The sequence below is a fragment of the Microchirus variegatus genome, assembly GCF_963457635.1.
Source record: "Microchirus variegatus genome assembly, chromosome: 3".
NCBI classification, from domain to species: domain Eukaryota; kingdom Metazoa; phylum Chordata; class Actinopteri; order Pleuronectiformes; family Soleidae; genus Microchirus; species Microchirus variegatus.
Window position 1 is genome coordinate 11,709,386 of NC_139804.1, and position 27,489 is coordinate 11,736,874.

At 42.0% G+C, this 27,489-nt stretch overlaps 1 protein-coding gene across 1 annotated transcript; it reads left to right on the top strand.

Annotated features, from left to right (window-relative positions):
• Positions 1–2,311: 2,311 nt before the first annotated feature.
• map3k9 (mitogen-activated protein kinase kinase kinase 9) lies at positions 2,312–27,279 on the top strand (the record flags this gene model as incomplete). Its single annotated transcript, XM_083886186.1, has 11 exons — positions 2,312–2,708; positions 6,853–7,266; positions 15,508–15,688; positions 18,941–19,089; positions 19,550–19,725; positions 19,806–20,046; positions 21,942–22,064; positions 22,196–22,337; positions 22,453–22,565; positions 24,505–25,278; positions 26,825–27,279. The coding sequence occupies 11 exons, from the start codon at positions 2,312–2,314 to the stop codon at positions 27,277–27,279; spliced, it is 3,165 nt and encodes a 1,054-aa protein (XP_083742312.1).
• Between the last annotated feature and the right edge of the window lie 210 nt (positions 27,280–27,489).

The window sequence follows — 27,489 nt, forward strand, 5'->3', positions numbered from 1 at the left end:
ACCATCCTAGATTTACAGATTTACAGCTAAAATCCAACTAATTTAAAAGCTTTTTTTGTAAGTTATTTGGAGTATAAATACGTAAATAAAATGTGTAAAATATTCTGGTTCTAGGCTATATTTATGTTCTATGTCTAGGAATTTTGAGAATTGTAAATTGGTCAAATATAATATAATATTTAATATGTGATTTTATTTTTTTTATTTTTTTTTTTTTAATGTATTTACAAAATCCGGGATTACAAGGTTAATACCATTCAAACATTCCAGTCAAGCTTTAGCATCTTTGACCAAGCAGAATGTGTAAAAATAACAAACAGTATAACATCAAAACAAATCAGGAAATAAATAATATGAAAAATAATAAGGAAAATAAAAAAGTCAGAGATTAATCGGGAATCAAAGTAATTAGGCTATGATAAACACATAAGGCTTGTTTAGTCTTAATATGTTTTAAAGGTTTCTTGAAATTGATCAACTCATTCATGAAAATGAAGAACAGTGTTGTGACATTTGAAAATCTATATCAAATGTGTGACATTTGAAAATCTATATCTATATGAGTGTCATGAAAGGCGCCTCCAAATATAATGCATTATTATTATTATTAGTAGTAGTAGTATTAGTGTTGTAAGTAATGAATAAAGTGTTGTATAGCATATCTCTATTCATGTCCTGCATTAACACCCCAATTTTAATAGTGTTGAAATGTAAACTTTGCTCTTGAGAGTCCTTTTCAGAAGACCAGGCATGAAAACAACCCCAAACATTTCTGATACAATGGCAATCAGAAAATACATGTTCAAGAGTCTCAATATCATGGTAACAGATGTGACTCAGTATAGTGGCATCAGCTACTTTTTACGCAGTGGTCTGCTGGGGCAGTGGCATCACAGCCGCAGACAGGAAGAAGCTGGACAGGCTGATTAAAAAAGCCAGCTCTGTCCTTGGATGTCCCGTGGAACCAGTGGAGATGGTGGGAGAGAGGAGAATGGCTACCAAGCTATCATCTCTGATGGACAATCTCTCCCACCCCCTGCAGGACACCATCGCAGCACTGGGCAGTTCCTTCAGTCACAGACTGAAACATCCAAAATGTCTGAAGGAGCGTTATCGCAGGTCGTTCCTCCCTGCAGCTGTTAGACAACAAGTACTGCTCTAAGTAGTCCACACATTTTAACCATTTATTTATGTCCACATGAAGAAAATAGTACAGGGATGCAAATATTAAAGATGCCGTTCAATTCATACACAAGTCCATGCACCAGGTCTTCACATTAATTCAATACTCAGTTGTTAAGGGTATAGGTAACAACTTCTCCGCCATATGTGGCGGCTGCCAATAATAGCAGAAATGGCACAGTACTTTGCAAGCTGTTTATTAATAATAATAATAATAATAATAACAATAATGCATTATATTTAAGGCGCCTTTCAAGACAATCAAGGTTTAGCTCTCGTTTCATTGCTGTAATATACTGTATATTTTTCATAATGTACATTTTTTTAAGTGCAATATATTGTAATTTTTTCATACTGTCAAATTTTTTTATACTGTAGTTTTCTCATCAGTGCAATATCCATATCCTTATTTAATATCCTTATTTAATAGCTCAACCTTGTTTCCTTACACTGTAAATACCATGTGCATACTGTGTCTATTCTGCAGACTGGTTGTAATGTACATTCTACATTCTATTTTTAAACCTATTTTTATAGTCAGTGTTAATATCTTTATATATTGTACTTTATATATTGTATTTCTTTTTGGTAATGCATGTTTATTTTTTATTATCCTTATCTTTATTGTCTTGCTGCTGTAACACAGGAAATTTCCCCACTGCGGGACTAATAAAGGACTTCTTATCTTATCTTATCTTATCTTATCTTAATATGTGATTTTTTTTAATCAGGTTCAGCTGTGAGCAATGTTTGACGTTGGAAGGAGGCGGGACATCTGTCAGTGACGTGTCTGTGCACCAATAGGAAGCTGAGGATCGTACGCACGTTGGCACAATTGGCTTAAAGTAAAACGTGCTGCGTCCTCGCAGTGACGCCGGTGATTGGCTGCAGATCTGTGCGGTGAAAATGTTCCAGCTGGAGGTGAGTGTGTGATCCAGATCAGATCCAGATCCAGATCCAGAGAGGCAGACGATGCAGCAGAAGTGTCCCTCCAGGTTTCTGCGGGGTCACTGTGCGGGATCACAGGCTGCTTGGTAGGTTGCGAATGTGTGTGTGTGTGCAGACGCACGGAGCTCGCGCCAGGTGGATGCGCCTGCAGTGATTCAGGTCGCCCCTATGGATCGCGTCCATGGATGTCTCCAAACCCGCTTTGGACAATAGTTTGAGTCCCAATGCGCGCGTTTCGTCGTCAGAAAACGCAGAACCAGACGTGTTCCGCTGGCCCACGCCGCACCATGGTGTCGGCGCCGCGCAGGATGCGGCACCGGCCGCACCACCGCCAGGCTTGTGGACGGCCGTGTTCGATTATGAAGCGAGTGCGGATGACGAGCTCAGCCTCCGCAAAGGAGACGTGGTGGAGGTCCTGTCCAAGGACTCCTTGGTGTCCGGAGATGAGGGCTGGTGGACCGGAATGATCGCAGACCGGGTCGGAATCTTTCCGTGTAATTATGTGAGCGAAGGGAAATATATTCCGGAGGAAATCCGGGACACGGCGGAGCAGCAGTACCCGGTGCCTCCTCTGCACCGTGAGTATCCCATTGTGTTTTCTCACGCAGCACAGCGAGGCCAGAAGAGACGGAGACAGACATACTGCTGTGTCATAGTAGACGCAGTGTTCTCTCTCTCTCTCTTTCTCTTCTGTTGGCCTAGAAACAGACTCATCATCCCCTCAGCTTCAGGACCACACTTCATTATCACAACAAACACATCCTCATAATCATCATTATCACCACCATATTAGTATTCTTCTCTGGGCCCAAATGTGCAGCAGGGTCCATGTGTCTGCACATCCAACAATAATAAGTGGGTCAAATAGTCCAGTACAGATGTTGATGTTTTGGCTCATTTTTGCCTTATTCTTATGGTGTTTTTCCTTCAAAACTGCAGCCAATGAGAAAGAAATATCAAATGGTGCATGTAAAAGAGATGATTCTACAGCTAAACATGGAGTCAAAAGCCTCTCCTGTATGAACAGACTGCACTATGAAGGCCTAAGTGGATACACTATTCTGTAGAACCCAACAAAAACATTGTCTCATAAAAAGAAGTATGGGACATTCCATCAATCTATTGCCAACAGTTTTATCCTCCACATGAGGGTCTCAGGTATAGCACAAGACAATCCCAGCTGACGCGGGACAATATACAAGATTATGGATCACGAGTAAAGGTTAAGTTAAGTTTTTTTTTTTGTGGTAAATTTTTATTTTTTAACATTGAAGTGACAAATATTGGTAATTACTTGAAAATGCTGTCCAGCTCCCCCAACATACAGGTCGAACACATTTAACTTAAAGTGCCACAAGGGGAAGTCTTTTCCGTCATTGCAGGACCTGATTTTATGTAGTGCTACATTCCATTTAGACTAGGGCTGGGTACTGTTCATAATTGAACCGATACGGTATCGGTATCTGGAATTTGGTCCTGGTACCAAACGGTACCTTGTTTCAGTACTTTTAAAAGGTTTTTCAGTTGTAAAACAAAGTCTGCACTTCTCAGTTTCAGTTTTTTATTAAGAATATTTAAGAACAGTAAATCAATAACCATAAATTAATAATTAGAACATTTAGGACTAGGTCAACAACAACAAGGCCTCTCTTCTTTTTTGTCTGCCCTTTGTCTCTTGTCACAAACCAGTGTTTACACAGTCAGCTGCAGACTGTGAGCTAACTGGCTGAAAGTTAGCCACACGGCTAACGCTAGCCTCAGACAGCAGGCTAACAACAAGCAAACGCTTTTTGAGGAGTCCTGAGCATGGATGTATTATATGAACTGGATAGAGCTCCGCCCCCTCTGCCTTGAAGACATTTTTTACATGGTGGCCACTGTGGGTACTGCAGCAGAAAACCCCATGGAGCCCAAAAGCAATTTTCCCATTGACCGCAATAGTAAAAGACCTCTGTAAAAGTGTCCACAGGACACGTCGAGACATGGACACGGGCTTTTATAGATCTTTATATGGTAGTGACACTACTGTGCATGCTCTATGGGCCCCATAACCCGGAAATAAACACGGAAGTCAAAAACCTGGGTCAGCAGCTTCATAGGAATGAACAGAAGCGAAAGGGCGGTGCTCTATCCAGTTCATATCGACTAGAGTGCGACATGTCACGGCTCTCTCCGAGACTGCGGGGGAACAAAGACATTTTCACATTCCAAAATAAAGCATCAGCTACCAACACAAATGTTGGTAGCTGATGCAACAGTCACCACTTTCCATGAGTAAAAAATGCTACGTTCTTCAGCTTTTAAATAAATCCCCCTGTCTGACCAGGTGCTTCATCTGGTTTGAAGTGTTTCCCCTGCCCGCCTTGTATTTCGCGTCACAAATATTACATTGTACGGTGTCTGCATCTAATTGTGTGAAATGCAGCCACACTTCCCATCGCTTTCGTCTTGCTCTTGTAGTCTCACGACGCGTGATCTCACCAATGCAAAACTGTACCAAGTACAAAAAGTACCTAACCTAATTTAGACTGTTGAAATTAAGTAAGATGTGCAAAAAAATGATTATAAAAAAGAAGATGGTGAGCCTATTTAACAGTGTGGTGTTTGGGTGGACACTCAGCCTCAGCTGTCTTTGCTGGCTTTTATCTCCTCTAAGTCAGCTGACCTACTTTAACATACCATCCCATCTGAAATATTCATCAAGGTCGCTCTGCTTAATAGACTGTTATGAATCCACACAACAAGAATGTTTGGAGCTATGGTCCACACGTTTGTTTGATTTAAATACTCCGAGATGCTCGTTGTAATTTCATTTGACAGATTCGCACACTGGGAAAGTTCCAACACCAGATTCTGCATTTGGGATTGAACTGTGGCCTTGCATCTACTGAATGACCTGGTTTTGAGATTGAGAAGTGTGGAAATTCTCTGTTGCCTGTTGTTGGTGAACAATTAACTAGAGACTTCTGCCAGGCCAACACGTTTCTATTTCCTTAAAAAGAAAGGTCAGTCTGCACATGAGCAGTGGTTGTGAAAAAAGACATTGAGTGAACTGAGAAACATCTACATTTATGGCGCCTTTCCACTACATGGTCCTAGGCTGGCTTTACACAGCAACACTCCCGGGTGAAACCGACAAAATATTTTATCAGATCGTTTTTTGGGGCTTAAAAACGCAAAAAAAAATGAACCCTACCTCCAGAGTGGAAATCTTAAAAACGCTCCGCTGTCGCGTTCCCGTCTAAAGGGTTGAAAACGCAAAAGTGCACTCTGAGCTGTTCAAGCTGGCTATCCTCCTGTACACGTTCACGTCAGATTCATGTGCAGTACAGACAAACAACAACAAACGTGTTGGATTATATTCATCAGTCGGACAATCAAGTCGCCTTAGCTGCTCTGATACCTATCCAGGAGTCATTTCAGCAATTACGCCGAGTTAATGTTGTGGTTTTTGACTGTGGGCTACTCAGCACTACTAGAGAGAAGTGGAAGGACGTTTCATGAAAAATGTTCCTACAACTTATGTCAGATCTCCTGAGTCTTATCGTCTTGTGGTGTTTTCTATGGCCCCGTTCAGACCTGGGATTGACATCCAACCTGAAAGGTAGGCTCGGTGAAGCCGCACTTCCAGAGCACAGGAGCACAAAATGCTTGTTCACGAAGAGCGATGGTTTCACATGAGCATCATGGGTAACTTGCGCAACTTTTTGGGATACAACGTGATGCTGAAAAGTGGTACTTGGAGGAAAATCAGAAATGCTGTTCTACCAGGGTATGTGATCAGGAGTGTGTAGAAAATGAGACAAATAACAAAATATTTATCAGAAATTAAATGATAATAATTACTTTTTTAGTCACCTTCTCTCTTGCTCAATCTAATTTCACTATACCTGTGCATGCGTGCGAGAGGAAGAGGAGGATGAAAGAGCAAATTATCTTATTGGAATAAATCTGTGAAAAGTCCGTAGCTGATTTTGGTCGACATTTTTTTACACAGCTGTATTTTAACGTTGGTGATAATGGTGTTTCTGAGAGAGCTCAATGTTTTCATGGTGCTACTTGCTATAAAAACTTGGAACCACTGGTCTACAGGATGGATTAGACGGCATCCTCAGCTGATGTTAACTGTCCCACTTCTGTTTAACAGGGTTTTTTTTTTTACACTAATCACCAGTTATTGTAGTTCCAACCCAATATGAGCACTGATCATCACATGATTTTCTAATGGGTAACATCAGATTTCATGCTACACATGTTCAGCTTTGAGACTCTCTGACTTGAAAATATAATTCCATTCTCGCAAGCAGACATGACATCCCTTTATATGTGACTACAGAGTTGTTGAAGACAATCTCCTCAATAGAGACACATCCACGACATTTTACTGCCAGTGTTTACCATGTAAATGGTTTGTATTTTTATAGTGCTTTTCTAGTCTTGATGTCCACTCAAAGCTGCTGTACACTACAGTTTTGCCATTCCACCATTCACACCCATTCACTCTCACTTTTATACAGCACATCCATGTACAGCACATTTTCTGTCACTCTTCTTTCATACCCACTCACACTACCGGCACAGCCATCAGGAGCAACGTGGGGTTAAGCGTCTTGCCCAAGTTTCTCCACATAACTGAGGATGGACATTAGTTCCAGGTCTGACCTGGGCTGACACAGTATCTGCTGTCCTTAATTTCCCATTCTCTCCTTTATTTTCCCTCAGTCCTGGAGATTGACTTCTCAGAGTTGACCCTGGAGGAAATAATCGGCGTGGGCGGTTTTGGGAAGGTCTACCGCGCAGTGTGGCAAGGCTCAGAGGTGGCAGTGAAGGCAGCGCGACGGGACCCAGACGAGGACGCAGCTCAGACTCTGGAGAGCGTGCGTCAGGAGGCCAAGCTGTTCGCCATGCTCAACCATCCCAACATCATGGCACTGCTGGGTGTTTGTCTGCTGGAGCCCAACCTCTGCCTGGTCATGGAGTACGCCCGGGGTGGCTCCCTCAACCGGGCGCTTGCAGGGAAACGCATCCCTCCCTGCACGCTGGTGGACTGGGCGGTGCAGATCGCACGGGGCATGCACTACCTCCACAGCCAGGCCATTGTCCCGATTATCCACCGGGACCTCAAGTCCAGCAACAGTAAGTGTTCCTTTATTTGTATTTATTATGACTTGTATATATTCTTTCAGCTCTAGCTGCATGTTTTTCTATTTTATATCATCTTAGATCCGTTGTTAGCACATGCACAAACTGATGTCAGACAGCCATTTGTCACTATTTTCTCGCATCATAAGATATGATCGATCAATAATGATAATGAAAAGGGGAATGGTATGGTATTTTATCTTGTTTATCTCCAAGCAAGGACAAAGGTCTTTTCTGTTGTTTTTAAAAGCTAGTAATGTCATGATAGTCATGATTGACTCTGCATCGCACAGATAAATCTTGGCAGTTTTACGAGACTGTCAAAAATAGCTCCCATTATGCTCCGTATATACCAAATGAGTTGATTACTTCTGCATAATCAGATATAATTCAGAAATTAGGGCAGAAAGGAAAATGAGTTTGCATGTGTGTGTTTGTGGAGCAGCTGTAATCTTGCCTTTTACCCAACTGGATCCCCCTAAATCCCAAGCCTATTACTGAGGATTTGTCCAACGCTCTGCCCCAGCCAACACATACAACCAGCTTCTCTGCGGCCATTGGCTCGTTCTCTGGTGATCAGCTCAGGCTCTTTGTTTCCAATAGGATGCTTTAAAGTAATAAGTCGGTCAAACCCGTTGCCATCCTGGTCTGTTTGGGGAAAACCCCTGTCCTCTTCACAGCACAGAAGGAAACGGTTGGAGACGGTGGAGTTGCAGCATGTCGGTCCACGTGACACTCCTTCTCCTCTTCTAGCGTATTTAAACATCTGCCACTTTATTAGGTACACAGGACACTAAAGTGTCAGGCGTGGTCTGTTGCCGGAAAAGAGGTTTGACATGTCATGTGTTCAGAGATCCTTGGTCTTCTGTGTAGTTTGGTTATAACAAGTGGTTATTTGAATGATTTACTCTGACTTTGGCATCAATGAGGCATTTGTGCTTATAGAACTGCTGCTCATCAGGGTCTGAACCAAGCCTGACATGGAGAGAGTAAGGAGATTTATGGTTACGGCAAATTTACAAAAGTAATTGCAGACAGATACACACAAGTTGCACACCTTTTATGAGTTATCATCAGCACTTATAAGTATAATGACATTTCAGACTCATCAGTTATTCTTGATTAACTGTCCACCACCAATGGCTGCAATCTTCTCATTATGACTTATTTTTTACACTATACATTTTTTAATGAAATGTTAATACCTTATGCTTTTCAATTAAGCAACTTTTTATTTTTATTTTTTTTAAAGACACCATTTGATTTCACTAGGGATGGGTATCGGAATTGGATAGAATATTGCACAGATAAAATCGATTTCAAATCCTACCAGAGAAAAAAACCCTTATAACAGGGGAAAAGAAATAGGTAGAAACTTAGGGAGAACCACAGGTGAGGGATCCACTCCCTGGACGGACAAACGTGCAGTAGATGTTACCCAAAACATACAATACACAATTACAAAACATAAGGAGTAAAAAGTCATTAAATGCCAGGATCCATCTGGATCACTGGGTTTGTCACAGCCTGTAGCAAAGGCTCAGCTGACATAGGGCGATAGGCAGGGTACACCCTGGACAGTTCGCCAGTCCATCACAGGGCCATGGTGATGACATTATAATACAAATAATAATAATAATAATAATAATAGTAGGAGTAGGCAAAGTGTGAAAAAAGATGACTCACTCATGTTTTTGTGGTTCCACTTCAGTCTAAGTACAGGAGATAAAACGTGCGATGTTGACTTCCGCACTCATTGTTACATCACAAGACATTCCTGGAATTGTTGTCTCGCGGAAAAATGCGAGAGTGCAGGCGAGGGCAATAGTATCTGGAAGAGCGGAAGTCCGCAAAGTGTTCTATTCTTGTCTGCACAGTGCAGCACAGAGTTCTACACAAACTTCCAGCCTGAGAGGATTTATGTGCCCAGTGGATACATTTTATAAGCAGCAATGTGCTGGCTCGAGTTGACAAATGGTCACTTTTCCTGATGCTTAACTGCTTTGGTTAGCTTCCGGAGCCTCAGTGATGCTGACGTAGTTTCCTGTGTCTCATTTGCATTTGAAGAGACAGGCACTCAAAAGCGAGTGTTCTGAACAGAGCTGTTTTGGCAGAGTGATTGAACTGCTGTGGTGCTTCATCCTCAAGGTATTTTGACCAACGCATGTCACAGACATGTTCATTAGGACACCAGGAACTAGGTTAACTTGGAGAAATGGGGTATAATATGTCATCTTTAAGTGGTCGAGTCCCAACTGGCTTGTGTTGGGCATCCATATTTTACTGCTCACTGGATATTTTCGCTGATGTCAGAAAATAGAGCTATTTTACTAAAGTAGGTCAGTAACAGTAGCATGAATTTGTTTCTAAATGTCAAAATGTGGCTTCACAGCACAACCAAGTCCTCTCTGCAAGAGCTGTAGTCCATCTTTATTTAATCTTCATAACTTCTTCTGATTTAGGGTCCTGCTCATCCACACGTTGACTATTTTTCAGCTTTCAGCTCAACTTTTCTGTACATTGTGGTTTAAAATATTTTGTAACTGGCAATTTTATTGGATGAACTCCTATTCATCCTGTCTGCTATCTCCACTACCTCCTTTTCACAGAACCTGCATACCTCACATAACCATTAGACCAATGCGCTTATCTTATCTAAGCACGGCACATTACAGTGAGTGCAAACATGATTGGTCTCTGGGGGGAATCGGCTGTGTTTTTCAGGTCGTAGCTCCTCTGTACTGACTCAGACACAGGATTTCCTTCCTTCACATGTTTTGGGTTCAGTTTCCTTTGGAATCTGCCTCGTTGGCATCACAGCCACATGAGCAGCAGATGAAGGGAGCGCTTGGTTTGCACCACAGCCTGCAGACACACCCTTTGCACCGGGCCCAGCAGATGGCTGGGCATGTGGAGCTAAGCGGTCGTGTGGTTAGAAAGGTTCAGGCTTTGCCTGTGAACGTTGGGAATCGAGCTGTTTTTAGAGCCTATCAGAGCAAATGGGTGTGTCCTGACACACAATTTCTGCTGTTTAAGGGTGCGTTCACACCAGCCTAGTTTAGTGCTGTTACATTGAAACTGGTGGGTTCACTCTTTAGTACAGTTAGTTTGGATCAGTGTGATTGTGGTCTGAGAAAAACAAACAGAACTCTGGTCCTCTTAAAGGAGATGGTCTTGGACTGCTTTCAAGTGAACTCTCGAGTTCATAACTGGTGTGAATCTGCACCTATCACTTGACGCTCACCCGTATTCAGTGTGATGGTGCTTGATGTGTTTCTGCCAACCCTAACGGCCTGTGGTCTGCTGGTCAGGAAGTCCAATAGCTAGTTGCACAGCGAGGTGTTCAGACTTAGCCGTTCCAGTTTATGAATGAGCTGTGGGGGGATGATGGTGTTGAATGCTGAACTAAAATCAATGAACAGCATTCTGACATAGGGGTCTTTCATGTCCAGGTGTGTGAGGGCTGCGTGGAAGGCAGTGGAAAATGGCATCATTGGTTGAGCGTTTTGACCAATATGCGAACTGGAAGTGGTCCAGGGAGGAGGGACTTGATGTGTTGCATGACTAGTCGTTCAAAGCACTTCATCAAGATGGGCGTGAGTGCAACCGGACGGGAGTCAACTTTTTAGGGACCGGTATGATGATGGTGGCTTTGAAGCTCGTGGGGACCACAGCTTGCCTCAGCAAGATGTTAAAAATGTCTGTGAAGACATCTGTGAGTTCTTGCCCACAATCTTTAGCGCACGGCCAGGTATGTTATCAGGACCAGTGGCTTTTATGACCATTGATCCTGCACAGTGTTTATATAAACACAGAGCCCCCCGCCTTCAGCCTTAGTTCCTTCTATGGAGTCCCTCCAGCTGATTGGCGTTGTCCGATATGTTGTTGTTGAGCCATGTTTCCGTCAACAGAAAAACACAGCACTGACTCAGTCTTCCGAGTAGTCCGTAGCAGTTGTAGGTCATCTAATTTATTGTCCAAAGAGCATACGTTGGCCAGTACGATGGTGGGAATAGACGGCTTGTGTGGTCTAGCTGCGAGCCTAGTTTGGATACCTCCGCATGTACCCCTCCTTTGCTTCCTGTCACGCCTGTGTGGCGCTTGCACTGCGGGCGGGATACAGGAGTGAGAGTTGGTGATGGTGCAGGCCGGTGGAGCACTCTGAAGCCTCTCAGCTCTTCAGCGTTTTAACTTAAAATATGTGGATCTGCCGACCTTGAGCAGAAGCTCATGGCTGTATGAGTGCTTCAGGACAGGTTTGCGCCACAAAGACGAACAGAAACATTACGATTCGACAGACGAACATGAAAACGCCACTCTGACAGGTGAGGGAGAAGCCGCAGCGTCTGCACCACCAGAGTGCCAGTCTCAGCTCACAGATCGCCAGTCCATAGTTTTTGCATATGCACATGTTGCAGACTTGAGCACAAAGGAATACTCTCAGGCGTGCATACTAGGGCTGTAACGATATGGGTATTGAAATCAAAATCGTGATACTCAGAGCCACCAACCTGTCTCGCGGCGTGAGAAAACAGAATCGCGAAACGCCCTTTCTAACTCCCAGTTATTTTTCCAGTCAGCCACATGATATGAGCTGTTGGTGCTACCAAACTTATTTTTATTAAGGGTGTCAAATTATCGCGTTAACTGTGATTAATTAATTACAGTCATCATTAACGTGTTATGTTTTTTAATCGTGTTAATCTCTTCTACACTGATGTCCCCGCTACCGGGGGCAGTGTCAGACGCATCAACAAAAGCGTCATAAAACCATGTCTAACTTTAACAAACACAGACATGCTGCATACCCACAGAAAGGTCAGAAACTCAGCTAAAAGCTCATATAAACCATTCTTATGTTCACCAAACACAGTTAAAACACCAATGGATTGGAAAAACGTTACAGCGCACATGTTTAAAAGCGGCACCGGAGCGTCGGCGTGATTATGTAAACAGTGGAGAATTCACAGATTCTAACGATACCATTTAATCACTCTACGAACAAGATTCATGGATCCCGCCCCAAAATAAGAGCAAAACAACAACTGACTTTCAGGAAATACAAGCGGAAATGTTGTCTTACCTTTGCTGTTTATCAAAACAAGTTATTTCCATCGGAACAAAATTGCTTCTCATGAAGAACTACACTTCCCAGCATGCTTTGGGGACAAATCCCAGTCTGATTGATCATTTACTTTGTATTTTTCAACAGTATTATTTTGTTACAGAAAAGAGGGAAATTTTTGGTTATTTATTTATTTATGTTCAAATCTGTTCACAGTGTTCCAAAATATCTGTTATTAAATGTTACATTAAGTTGCTATACAAGTAAATGTTGTTTAAATAAAATGTTTTTTAAATTAAAAAAAAAATTGTGGAATGTATCGAACCGTGGGTCAAAAATCGTGATACAAATCGAATTGTGAGTTTGTGTATCGTTACAGCCCTAGTGCATACGTTTAAAATCCTTTACTTCTGTAAAACACAGAAACACAAGCACATCAGCGTAATCACATTGTGACATGCAGGCTGGCTGTGGGGTCCTCGTACTGATTTATTAATTAAACTAACCAGTCCCGTTTCCTGCCACACTAACGCTAAACAAAACATGAGCTTGTGCTCACACACTGAGTTAACACACTGGTAACATTTAGCATTTTCACACAACTTATATCTCAGTAGGTTATGCTTTTGATATTGTAATCCACGATCAACTCCTGTCAGGTGACACACATTTTCGTTGGAGTTTCACTCGGTTTACAAAGCGATGAACATAAAAACACATTTGCATCACAGTCACATTATTCCACACTCTATATGCTCATGTCATAACTTTATATTCAACATATTACCATACTTTTAGCTCACCTGTAAAACACAGAAACACAAGCACATCAGCTGTGGGGTCCTCGTACTGATTAGCATTACCTTGCACTTGACTTAAAGCTCACATAGAGTGGTCCTGTTGCACATATATGTTAGTTATGAAGGTCTACTTACATATATTAACTTGTTTTTATGGTCAAAGACCTCCTAGTTGCTGTAAACGAGCCGATTGAAATCCTCTTTTCTGACACTGTTGCCCAGCCAGCGATATTTCAGACTCAACTCTCACACCCAGAAGACAGAGGCTTGTGATTGGCCAATACTATTCAGCACACCAGCTCTCAGAAGCGCAGCTCCCCCCTCTGGAACGGTGGATGCACTGCTACTCTTTATCAAAATTGTTTTAACAGTGTTTAAAAATAGCTTCTTCACGACTCCCCGCCGCAGTCCCTTTAATGACTTTGACCTGGAGTCAGACCCAGAGTCAGAAGACACTGTCGCTCGTGAAACACGTCCACAACGGACGTTATTCTTCTTCTGCGGTTCAATGTACGCAACCGGATGTGCCCGGACTAGTGCCCGGAGCAGGAGGATCTGCTGTTCAGGAGAACCGCTGTTTACATAACTATTACGGGATTTTCAGAGATCTCGCTGAGCCCCGAGATTACAATAAACACAGCGTTCTCAGCAGTGGCTGAACTGTTTGTTTCGAAACTTCAGGGCTTCATAAACAAGGTAATGACGCAGATACACACCAAAATACAGCATTATTTGGAACTTCCGGTCGAGTTTCGCTTTAAAGGACCCTTTGGCTGCCTTAAAGTGCCTGTGAGAGTTTCAAACATTGTATCCACATTTTAACCTACTGCCAATATTAGTTAGTCTTGTGCACAAATGTCAGTTAACAAATGAATAAATGAAAATATTGACAACAATATAATCAGAATATAGTACCCACTTAATGCAAACTAAGAATGGGGGGTGTCAGCTTATATTGCCCACATTACTATGAGTCCCACACACATCTGCAAGCAGACTCCAATGCAGGGCATTGTGGATATAACGCAACCAAAACATAATGCGCATGTAGAACAGAAGTTACCCAGCATTAACCAATAGATGAGCGAGTTTTCTTGTTCATTCTTTGTCTCGTCTTCTCCTTCAGTAATTATTGATGCGGCGCTGCCTCAGGTGAGGAGGGGGATACGTTATTCCAAATGTTTGGTTCGTTTCACTAAAGTGCAGTGTGAAAGCAAACTCGGACCAGCTAAATGTTGCAATCCCCAATCACACAGAGTTAAGCGGACTATTAGGTGTGAAGACGACCTTAGTCGGACTAACATACCTGGACAATGTGATTCATGTAGTCCGATTACACCTAATAATCCCCTAGACTCGGTACGATTGGGGACTCGCCTGGGGACATGTATATGTTTTGGTTGTGTTTATCCACAATGCCCTGCATTGTAGTCCGCTTCCTATGTTTTAGGTGGACCAGAGTTTGCTTCTTTGGCACAGATCAGAGTTTGGTTGTGCACACCTACTTTCCAAGCAAACAAACTAGGATTTTAATTAGAAGGGCTGGTGTGAATACGACATTAGTTGGAGTTTTGCAGACCATAGGTGTAAAAATAAAAAAATGGCTGTTGGATTCAAACCACTGTCAGGTGAGTTCACACAAAGCTGTTTTTTTGTTTTTTTTATGTAAAGGCAACTGCAACATTGTGCTAATAAAGTGAGACGACTGCAAACAGGTTGGATTGTTCTGACTGCAGTTTGACAGGATAACGCTTCTTGACCCCGCCTATCTCTGTGCTGTCACTGCGTAAAAACACAAATGCTACCTCAGTAGCTTGTTTTCAGTTCAAGGACACGCTGTATACAAATAATGTCACACACTTTCTGTTCGTGAAGATCAAACCAAGGCTACATCATCATCAGAAGTTACACCGCTGCTTTAATGCTCTGCTGCATGCAGTGATATCTTGAGCCATAGATTTAGCTTCTGTGCTTCTCATCTCTGCTTTCTTGTGTTGTTGTAGCTCACTGTTTGTTCTCTCTCTTTTTTCTCTCTTCTCTGTATGTGTCCCACCAATCCTTTCATCGTGGCTGCACCCTGTTTTGTTCAACTGCCTTGTCTGTCATTTTTTTGTGTCTGTGTTTCAAACATGAATTTTGTTTTAACGTGGAACTCCTCCTCCTCCTCCTCCTCCTGCTGCTGCTGCCGCCTCTCCCTACATTTCAATCCTGTTAATGATTACCTGAACCTTTTTGTTGTTGTTTCTTACTGTACTGTCAATTTGCACGAATTCCCGCCACATCCTCCAACCTCCTGCTCATCCTCCAACTGAAACCTCCCCCTCCATCACTTCCCACTCCACCCCTGCTGACCCCACATATCCAATCCAGTCCTCATCCTGGAGAGGGTTGAGATGGAAGACCTCAGCAACAAGACTCTGAAGATCACAGACTTTGGCCTGGCAAGAGAATGGCACCGCACCACCAAGATGAGCGCCGCAGGCACTTACGCTTGGATGGCTCCTGAGGTCATCCGCTCGTCCATGTTCTCCAAGGGTAGCGACGTTTGGAGGTGGGCAGAGGATTGGCTCTGTGCGACAGACAGACTGCACCAGGTTGTAGAAGTGCTCGGGAGAAACTAAGCCAAAACAGATCAGCAGTTTATCCACCAGACAGAGGGAAAAAGTTCAGCGCGAGCACCAGTTTCCATAGTAACAATGCAGAGACACAGAAGAGGACAGAATGTTGTTGTTTTTTGAGACGAGAACAAAACTGGAGAGGGCTGATGAGTAAATGAACTCAAATATACAACACTGAACATTAGTTTTGTGCAGTCGGAGAGAAGGTTAAGTGTCTCTTCTTTATTTATCAGATCCAATGGCAACATCCAACACAGTTGTACAGTTATTACAGTTCAATTTAATGCATATTGAATTAATATTAAGAGGTTTTTTGTAAGTTAGGGCCCCAATGATCAAATGATGAATTGACTCTATGATTGCGAATTTTATTTTATTTTTTTTTAGTTTTCTGTTAAAACAAGCTCTGGGATTTCTCAGATTTCTGATTTACTCCATATAACGTATAGATAATTTTAAAAAATACAGACATTTGAGAACATTATTTTGAGGTTTTTAACATTTTCTGACATTCTGTGGAACAAAAAATTCATTGATTAATCGATAATGTTATTAATAATAATAATAATGTTTGCAGTATCATATACTTTTAAAATCTTAATTTTAAAAGTATATGATAATATGAAATAGTGGATTGTACATGAACAGTACATGTCCTGCACTGATTCATCATGTTCATGTTCTATTTTGGGATATTTATGTGATCTGTGAAACATTTGTTGCAGTCTTATTTGTGATTTCTGCAAGCATAGTTGAAGAGATGGACAACTAACATGAAGTTCATTTGTTTAAGTGTAGTCTTGTTAAACATTGACTTATTCCCCAGTTTATTTATTTTCAAGCTTTGCAAATACGAACAAATTTCGCTTTTTACAATAGCAAGCACAATATCTTTGCACTTTTTGTGTCACTGTGAAATCATTTTTATAGAAATAAAATGCAGGTTAAATCTGCTTCAGTGGAGAACACTGGAAGCAAAATATTTTGAACTATTTATATGAACTTCATGTCCTAATATTATTTAATATTAGGGCATTTTCACTCAAAGTGAAAACGTGGATTGATGAACTTGCTCATAAGAATTTATTTCAGATATTCGATTCAAAGTTGATTCTTTTCCACACTCCAGTGACTCTAACACAAACTGTTACTTTCGATGTGTGGAAGAGAGGTTTAAGGCTGATCAGTCAGTCAACAGAAGGAAGACAAAACAGATCATTTTGTCTTCCCTCTCAGCATTGAACACTAATCCTAATTTCATACGAGTGTGTGGTTTGCATGAGACAATACATCAAACCCTGCTTATTTGTTTCGTCAAATATGCCAGAATTTAAGCAGAGTTGGCAACAGGGAACCCTTCCTTCCAGATGTATGAGATTTCTAGGTCCTTTACCAGAACAATAGGCAGTGGTATGCAAAAGTTTGGGCACCTCTGTAAATATTCATGATTTTACTTTATAAATCATAGGTTGTTTGAATAAGAAATGTCAGTTAAATATATCATATAGGAGACAAGCACAGTGATATTTGAGAAGTGAAGTAAAGTTTATATGATTTACAGAAAGTGTGCAAGAATTATTTAAACTAAATAAGGCATGTGCGTACATTTAGGCACCATTGTCATTTTATTGACTTCAATACCTTTAGCAGTAATTATTGTAACTCAAAATTGGTTTGGTAACCTCAGTGACCCTTGACCTCTATACACAGGTGAATCCAATCATGAGAAAGTGTATTTAAGGAGGCCAATTGTAAGTGTTTCTCCTCTTTGCATCTTCTCTGAAGAGTGGCAACATGGGAGCCTCAAAACAACTCTCAAATGACCTGAAAACAATGATTGTTCAACATCATGGTTTAGGGGAAGGATACAGAAAGCTATCTCAGAGATTTAAGCTCTCAGTTTCAACTGTGAGGAACATTGTGAGGAATGTGAAGACCACAGACACAGTTCTAGTTAAGGCCTGAAGTGGCAGATCAAGAAACATCTCAGATAAGCAGAGGCGAAGGATGGTGAGAACAGTCACAGTCAACCCACAGACCAGCTCCAAAGACCTACAACATCATCTTGCTGCAGATGGTGTCACTGTGCATCGTTCAACTATTCAGCGCACTTTACACAAGGAGATGCTGTATGGAAGAGTAATGCAGAAAAAGCCTTTTCTCTGCACCCGTCACAAACAGAATTGCTTGAGGTATGCTAAAGCACATTTGGACAAGCCAGCTTCATTTTGGAATAAGGTGCTGAGGACTGATGAAACTAAAATAGTTATTTGGGAAAAACAAGGGGCGTTATGCATGGTGGAAAAAGAACACAGCATTCCAAGAAAAACACTTGCTACCTACAGTAACATTTGGTGGTGGTTCCATCATGCTGTGGGGCTGTGTGGCCAGTGCAGGGACTGGGAATCTTAAATCGTTACAGTTGGGGTCGCATGGATTCCACTCAATATCAGCAGATTCTGGGGAACAATGTCCAGGAATCAGTGACAAAGTTAAAGTTGTGTCAGGGCTGAATCTTTCAACAAGAAAACGACCCTAAACACTGCTCAAAATCAACTAAGGCATTCATGCAGAGGAACAAATACAACATCCTGGAATGGCCATCTCAGTCCCCAAACCTGAATATTATTGAACATTTGTGGTGTGATTTAAAGTGGACTGTCCATGCTCGGAAACCATCAAACCTGACTGAACTGGAGATGTTTTGTAAAGAAGAATGGTCCAAAATACCTTCTGCCAGAATCCAGACTCTAATTGGAAGCTATAGGAAGCGTTTAGAGGCTGTTATTTCTGCAAAAGGAGGATGCACAAAATGTTTCTTTTTGGTGCCTAAATTTATGCGCATGCCTAATTTTGTTTAAATAATTCTTGCACACTTTCTGTAAATCATATAAACTTTATTTCACTTCTCAAATATCACTGTGTTTGTCTCCTATATTATATATTTAACTGACATTTCTTATCCAAACAACCAATGATTTATAAAGGAAAATCATGAACATTTACAGGGGTGCCCAAACTTTTGCATACCACAGTATATATTCCATATTCTTCAGTGAGATAGACATTATGCCGTGACTTGTATGTCAGGAGCATCGGGTCATCTGTAAATGTTAACCACTAGAGTTGTTGTTCATTTGATCTTTTTTGTTTGTTTTTTTCTTCCCCTCTTTCTAACTCTGAAGTTATGGCGTGTTGCTGTGGGAGCTGCTGACTGGAGAAGTTCCTTTTCGGGGTATTGATGGTCTTGCCGTAGCCTACGGCGTGGCAATGAACAAACTTGCTTTACCAGTTCCCTCCACTTGTCCTGAGCCCTTTGCACGTCTCATGGAAGGTAAGACGGAACAGTTAAAATAGTCAAATTCAATTCTGTAAATCTCTCATTTTAGATGCTGCAGAAATGTGTCCAATGTGTGTGTAACTGTATAGTCACTTAAAAATAGTAATTTGGTTTTCCTTGTCTTTGAGTACACCTTTTATATGCCTTATCGCCATCTTCTGACATCATTTGGATGAGCGATGAGAGTACGCTATGTGTTTCAATCTGAGGTCTCTTGTCGTTATTGCTTACACTTGTTGTCGGAAATTGTCATTTTCATGCCAAAAAAAAAAAAAAGAAAACTATTATTTATTCATGCACTGCAGCAAGTGAAATTTCTAAAATATATTAATCAGGGCTTACGTCACATAACCTAACAGAATATTTTATGACTTTCTGGAATCATTTGAAGTGCCAAAAGTAATTTATGCTCGAGGAGAGTTGGCCTGAAGCTGTTCCTCGTCTTTTGCTGCAGAGTGCTGGAGCTCAGACCCTCACTCGAGGCCACAGTTCACATCTGTTTTGGACCATCTGACGGCCATCGAGGAGTCCGGCTTTTTTGAAATGCCAGCAGACTCCTTCCACTCTCTGCAGGACGACTGGAAACTGGAGATCCAGGAAATGTTTGATCAACTGAGGACCAAGGAGAAGGTAAAAATGAGAGGTTGAAATTCTTTGTCGCCTTCGGAAAGTATTTTTGTCGTCATCGTATCTTCTGGTTTTTTCTGCAGGAGCTGCGGTCATGGGAGGAGGAGCTCACTCGGGCAGCACTGCAGCAGAAGTGTCAGGAGGAGGCCTTGAGGAGGCGCGAGCAGGAGCTGGCCGAGCGGGAGATCCACATCCTGGAGCGAGAGCTCAACATTATCATTCACCAACTCTGCCAGGAGAAGCCTCACGTGGTGATAAGGCAGGGAAAATTCCGTCGGAATCGCCTCAAACTCAAGGATGGAAACAGGATCAGCTTACCTTCAGGTACAAACTGTCACACTATTGTACTGCGTGACACGACAGGACAGTTGTCAGATTTAGTACAAGTACAGCTGGGATATTGTGATTTTACACAAAATTTCATCTGGAGGTTTTAATTTAAATGTTTGCAGGATCTTTAAGGGACAGATATTGAAGAAATTCATTTAGAAATATCACACAAACCCCTATATATCAACAGTAGGCTTGGGTACCGTTCATAACTGAACCGATACAATACCGGTATCTGGAATTCGGTACCAGTACCAAACGGTACCTTATTTCAGTCATTTTAAAAGGTTTTTCCATTGTAAAACAAAGTCTACATTTCTCAGTGTCAGTTTTTTATGAAGAATATTTAAGAACAGTAAATAAATAAACTTTCCAACTACTTATTCACCCAGTTAGTTAGCTAATTACCTGAACGTGTCAATGAGGTGGATTCATTGCTTATTCATCGTCATCAATGTTTCTAGCTTGACTGGCTTCAGGGGTGAGTCAAAAACTCTACATTCTTAGCTTGTAAATCCTGTGTTTGACCAGGTGCTTCATCAGGTTTCAGTTGTTTCCCCCGGCCCACCTTGCATTTCGCTTCGCAAATATTACATTGAGTGCTGTCTGCGTCTAATTGTGTGAAATGCAGGCCACACTTTCGACTGCTTTCGGCTCGCCATTACTGCTGTCATGCCCATTTAGGGTGAATTCCAATTCCTTGCTTAACCCTCAATCTTAACCCTCAATCTCAAAAATGTGCGCTCCCTCTAGTGCAAGTGCTGTCCCGATTCTCAGAAAAATTAAGTTGAGGGGCAAGTTTAAGGGCTGTATCGCCCTCAATATTGAGATTTTCCGACACCACCCTTGGAAGCAAGGGCTACCCAGAATGCATTGCGTGTTTTCACATAAGAAAGATGGCGTCGAAAGCAGCAAAGCGAGTGCGATACAAATTAAGTATTTTCTTTGTTAATAGAGATATAAAAATGATGAAAACCATTGTATTATCTTAGTTTAGGCCCATATTATTTATTTTTATTTTACGATCTTTTGTCAATAGCCGGCCGGTGCGGACAAGCGATCGTATGCTATGGTTTACTTTTCAATAAGCCGTGGTGTGTGGTAACTGTCAGCTGAATATGTCCGTGGTTGTGGTATTTGTATGAGTATCATCTTATAACTAACTGACAACCTAATAACTTGACTGAAATAAAATAATAAATAAATAATCGTGACGTAAAAGTTCTTCTTCTTCTTTTTTGGAGTTGACAGACTGGACGCAGCTTTCGCGTTATTCTGCCCCCTGCAGTCTGAAGACGTATCTGCATTTAAGGGGTGTCCCATTTCTAAGTGACAAAATAACCCTCAACACTTGGTTTTGAGGGCCAGTTAAGATAAGGGTTGATCTTGAGGGTTAAGATTGAGGGTTAAGATAGGAATTGGAATTGGATACTCTCCCAGACATTTCAAGTATCGAAATTTGGCACCAATTCATAAAAAATTAACCAATGGTAGTACGGACGCGAATTGGTACCAAGTCCAAAAAGTACCGGCTTTCAGTGCCCAAACCCTAACCATCAGTCATGCTTTTAAAATGTCACTACAACGATCAGAAAACACTGATACTTGTGTGTCACCAGGCTTTGAACAAAAGATGTAAAAGATGTAAAAGAGCAAATTCAATTTTAGTGCAATCGGCCATTCTGAGGTGTATATCTTCATTTAAACAGCTACAAACACTGAAACAAGCTTTTTAATAAGCAAATTAAACAAAAGGAAATCAAATCAATGTCATATGTTTATTTGAGGATATATCCTTCACTTCCAACTAAAAAAATGTATTGTGTACAATGGCATTCACTTTAAGGATAATGTTGAATTTCCTTACATATTCTTGTGTACTTTTTCAGATTTTCAGCATAAAATCACGGTGCAGGTGTCTCCTTCGCACGATAGGCGGAGGAGTTTGCTCAGCAGCGGCTCCAGCCCCCCGAACAGTCCACCCATGCTGCCCCGCCTCAGAGCCATTCAGCGTAAGACCTAAAAAATCATCGTTTTATCTTTAGGCTTGTTTAGATTTTTATTGATCGTTAAAAAAAACATAGGGCACAGAATGTTCGCATTAATTGCATATGAATTGACCTGCATCGCTGTTGTTTCACAGTCACTCCAGGGGAAGGGTGTAATGCCTGGACTCGTAACAAATTTTTTCAGCCAGATGATGATGAGGGTGAGAGGAAGAGCTCCAGGAAGAAAGGCAGAGCACGTGGATGTTGTCCACACAGGGAGCACAGTGCTGATGCCAGGTCAGAGGACTGGAGCTCTTTAATCGATTTCACTCATAGTTTAGAAAAAGTTTTAATAACATTTCTCACATTGTTGCTTTTTAGTTGTAGTTTTTAATCATTTCTATCCTGACAGTACAAAGCCTCCCCATGAGGGCAGCAGACAGCGGTCCTGCAGTGCCCCAAACCTCCGCAGATCCCCAAGACACAGTCCAGCAGTGCCTGGAGTGCCAAGCCTCGTGGAGATGGGTAAGCAGTGTTATTGAGATTTTTGATTGTCAGGTGAGATGACCAATGATGGAATCTCTGGAGTCGGTGATGAGTTAAGTTGAAATACTTTATTGTAGACCGCTCAGATCCGAGGAGAACTAAGACAATGCCTCTGAACAGTAAGGCATCATCACAGATTATGGCGAGCAGTTTGCCAGGTCTGTTACCTATGGTTAGTAGCCTTGAGATGTGTATCTGGTCCAGATGCCTGGCGCCTTGGTATCTGGGGGGGAACCTTAAAAGGCGCTTAATTAAAGCGGACCTAGACCGGAAGTTCCAATTAACGCTGTTTTTTAGTGTGTATCTGCGTCATTACCTTGTTTAAGAAGCTCTGAAGGCTCTAAACAAACAGTTCAGCCACTGCTGAGAACGCTGTGTTTTATTGTAATCTCGGGCTCAGCGAGATCTCTGAAAAAACCCAGTCCGGTTATGTAAACACTGGTTTCTCTGGAACAGCAGATCCCCCTGCTCCGGGCACTAGTCCGGGCAAATCCAGTTTTCGTACATTGAACCACAGAAGAAGAATAACGTCCGTTGTGGAGGTGTTTCACGAGCGACAGTGTCTTCTGACTCCGGGTCAAAGTCATAAAAGGGACTGTGGTGGGGAGTCGTGAAGAAGCTATTTTTAAACATTGTTAAAACAATGTTTTGATAATGAGTAGCAGTGCATCCACCGTTCCAGAGGGGGGAGCTGCGCTTTTGAGAGCGGGTGTGCTGAATATGTCACTTCCGGGTATTGGCCAATCACAAGACTCTGTCTTCTGGGTGAGAGAGTTGAGTCTCAAATCTAGCGGCTGGGAAACACCATCAGAAAAGAGGATTTCTATCGGCTCGTTTACAGCAACTAGGAGGTTTTTGACCATAAAAACAAGTTAATGTATGTAAGTAGACCTCCATAACTAACATATATGTGCAACAGGACCACTCTATGTGACCTTTAAGCTTAAAGTTGGCTGTAGATTAGAATTCTCTCTCACAAGTAGAAAAAAAAAAAAAAAAGAATTCTCTCTCACAAGTAGAACCACTTTTGTGACCTAGTTTTGTCTATGTATCAACAGTTGGCATTAAAAAAGCCTTAAATTGGCTACTCTTTTTACGTTTACTTGATTATGGTGATGTTGTCAGTCCTTGACTCCGGTTTACCACTGTCCTCTGAGGTTTATCACTGGTTGTAGCCAACTCACCACCACTGTGAATTGTATGCCAAAGCTTCCATGACTTCCTTGAATGCAAGGCCCTATACACATAAGGCTCTTCTTGGCTTGGTTATCCCTGTTTTTATTAACTATGACGTGTGCTGCTGTCTTTCTTGGCCAGGTCACACTGGGTCGTATCTGTGGGAATTTTATCTGGTTAAATAAAGGTTAAATAAAAACTAAATTAATTTAAAAAAAAAAATATTTTCAGAAATTGAAGATACTCCCCATAATAACGCAAGTATATAGTGGCGTATATAAATAAAAAATAGTTTTTTATGTACTTTGGCAAGTGCATTTTTTTAGGGAGGCTGCCAACACCATCTTGTAAAGCGCTCTAATGGTTAAACTAATGTTTTTAATGCAAGGGCTTACTATGCAAATGAGAACAACATCTTGAAGGCCACCGTAAGGTGAGCAGAGGTCTACGATCTGCAGACCAATACAGCTCAATAATTCTTACACTCTTGATCTTTAAGCTTAAACGACATTGCAGACTGGCTGGAAAAACATGTAGGACTAAAGTGAGTGAGTAAGATATTTAATCCCCACATGGGTTTCAGTGGTTGACCTGGTAACCTCATATTTGTTTGCAACTATATAAAAGTAAACACTGCTGCTGAAAAAGGATCTTGCTCAATCAGCTGTGTCAACTGTGCTTGGATGGAATGGCAGAATCAGTGTCACATTAGGTCAATACATGTGTATGCTCCTGTTTTCAGAAAATGAAGACTGCTGCTTCACTACTGAACCAGGAGCAGCTCCTGGTCAGTCCTACCTCTGCATCCCCTATAACAAGGAAGTCCACTCAGCTGCTCCTGCGGACACTGATGGCGAGGAGTACTGCCCCAGTGGCAGGCAGATGCCTGGAACGTCACCATGCAAAAAGAGTCCAGTAGGAGGTCGACGCTCTGAGCTGGTGCTGCTGGGCTGTGGAGCTCTGCTGGCAGCGGTCGGACTGGGCTGCAACTTGTTAACTTTAGCCCAACCAGAGGAGAGCATCAAATCACGATGGGACAGCTTCTTCCACAGAACAGGGTCCCAGCGGCGAAGCACCAGCCCCCCGACTCGTAGACTATTCAGGCGGGAGAGCCCACTGAAGCCCTCGGCTCCCTCAATACCTGAACAAGGCTTACCTTCCTCTTATACAACACTGCTGTCCTTATCATCTGTGTCTGACTGCAACTCCACACGCTCACTCCTGCGCTCAGACAGTGAAGAGTTGTTAGTGTGTCGCTCTGCCTCGCCTCCCGCACATCCTTCTCTGAAGCTGCTGCAGCAGCAGGTTATCCAAACCCCAGTCAACCCACTGGTCAACACCCGCCTTGAGAGCTTCAAGCGTAACCCACGCCAGTCCCTCACACCCACGCACGTACCCTGTGTCCCCAGTACTTTACGTAGCCTGCGTCGAACACCATCAGATGGAGCGATCAAGAAAAGCTGCCCTCTGAGTAATCTGGAACCATTGCCAGAAAAAACAGCGTTACAGAACACAGGTTAAGGCGTGTCTCATTTATTCCATCTACAATGAAGAAACTGGGTCTTACTGGCTTTTTTTATGCAATGCCATCAAGACTTTGACATTTCGGATCTTACTGAAATATCTCAACAACTACTGCATAGGTTATCCATCAAATATTCACCACAGTATTAACTGTAATATCTACTTGCATTTCTTATCCAAACTACGTCAAGGTCGGCACTGCACATACTGCTACCGGGAGCAAATTTGTAGTTTGTCAAGTTATGGATTGACAATCAGATGTTCCTTGCATGTATAAATGGATGAAATACAGCCAAAAAAGATGGTAGCATGCTAGCATTATGTTTAGCCAGGGTTGCCAACTCTCATGCAAATTATGCTTTTCACACTGACTCATGCCACACCTCCCATTCCTGCATTTCTAGGAATTCAGCCAAGCACCCACCAAAGTTACTTCTGATTGGCTGATTTCCAAAATTGCGGGAAAAGACGGCCTGTTGTCAGTGCTGGATCCATACCCAGAACACAATTGGATATTTGCGACAGTGTAGATCGAGTTTCCGGTACAGGTCGGGTAATGACACGCACCACACGGAAGTTCCAATCACGTTCCGACCAATCTTTTATTCTCTTACTAATTTGTAAAACCTGTCATCAATGGAAAATGTTAAATCTTCTTCTGACACAGACTACAAGTGAATACCTAGTTTACTACTTGAAGTACTGATAATTATGATAACCTATGATTACCAGTGGTGGACTGGTGTTTATAAGCCTTATGTCTGGTAGATCGCTGGATTTAATCCATCAGCCCCCAGGGTACCTACATAATTTACAGTTTTATTATTGTATAAAGCATTACAAGTTAGGTTCTGGGCAATATATCGAAAATGTATCGTTATCGAAATTTACGACTATAATTGACGTCATTTTGCCCATGTCGATATATTCGATAATAACACATAACACATATATATATATATATGTTATGTCTGATATGTATCAGTACTGATATCTGTGTGTAACTGCACACATGCTTATATCAGGCAAATTGTCAATTATGCAAATTAAGCGATGACATCGAGTGACTTCAAACTTATCTTTCATTTATCGTTATCGAGGTGAGCTGCTCAATATATCGTGATATTGATTTGAGGCCATATTGCCCAGCCCTATTACAAGTATTAAGCATTATTAATAGATAAAACATATTGTATATAGCATTAATGAGTGATTACATTATAGTGTTATGTTAAGTAGATTATAATGCATTATAAGCTTAGGATGCGTAAAATATTACTATAGATGAATATATTGGGTGTGTGGTGGTAACCGCGACTGGGCCAGCCATGCATTTTCCCTGCATGCCACGAAATCTCACTGCACAATTTGGCAGCCCTGGTTTAGCTCGGCTTCGGGGAGCAGCTAGCATGGTAGACCATGACAGCAGCAGATGATATTTGTTAAATCAAGAATATTGTGCTGATAACAGCTGCTCTGTTTCCCTCTGTTCTCTTCTCTCTTAATCATCTCCCTTTCTTCTCGTTTTACCTTAACAGGTTGCTTCAGAGGTTTAAAGGAAGACTTTTATGAGGTTCCCAGACTCCCTGATCCTAACCTTGTATTCCCTCCAACACCTCGGCGCCGCTGTGCTCCTGAACGCCCCAAAACCTTGGACTTTGGAGCTCGACCTCGGCCTTCACCACGGGCACGTAGTGATGCGTTTTGGGCGGAGGTGAGGCCCAGGGCAAACGGACAAATCCTGGGTAACGGTGAGTCCCCTGCCCACACCTCCAGCATAGAGACTCCCCCCACTGTAGAGTTTTGGAGAGACCCAGCAGTGTTGCCCACCCCAATGGAGGCCCCAACGCCCTACTCCCCTCGCAGAAGTGGAAACCTGTTGGACCAGCGGGATGAGGGACAAAACCGGGATGGAACCGCCCCACTATGTAAACCAGAGATCAGCTTTCCCAAAGACTCACCTTACCGTTATAAACCTGGATTCTGGTCCTAATTCAGTCTCAACTGAGTCAACACAAGATCAGGGTTGTCTATGCTACTAGTATTTGGACTCTTAGTGGTCTTGGTCAGTTGATTCAGTTTTTAGCTTTAACCAGACCTTCATTGTAGGTCCCGGTTTTCCATTCATACATTTGGAAGTAAATTAAAGGGAAATACACTGCCTGGCCAAAAAGAAGGTTTACTGCGCTGTGGCATTGTTTCG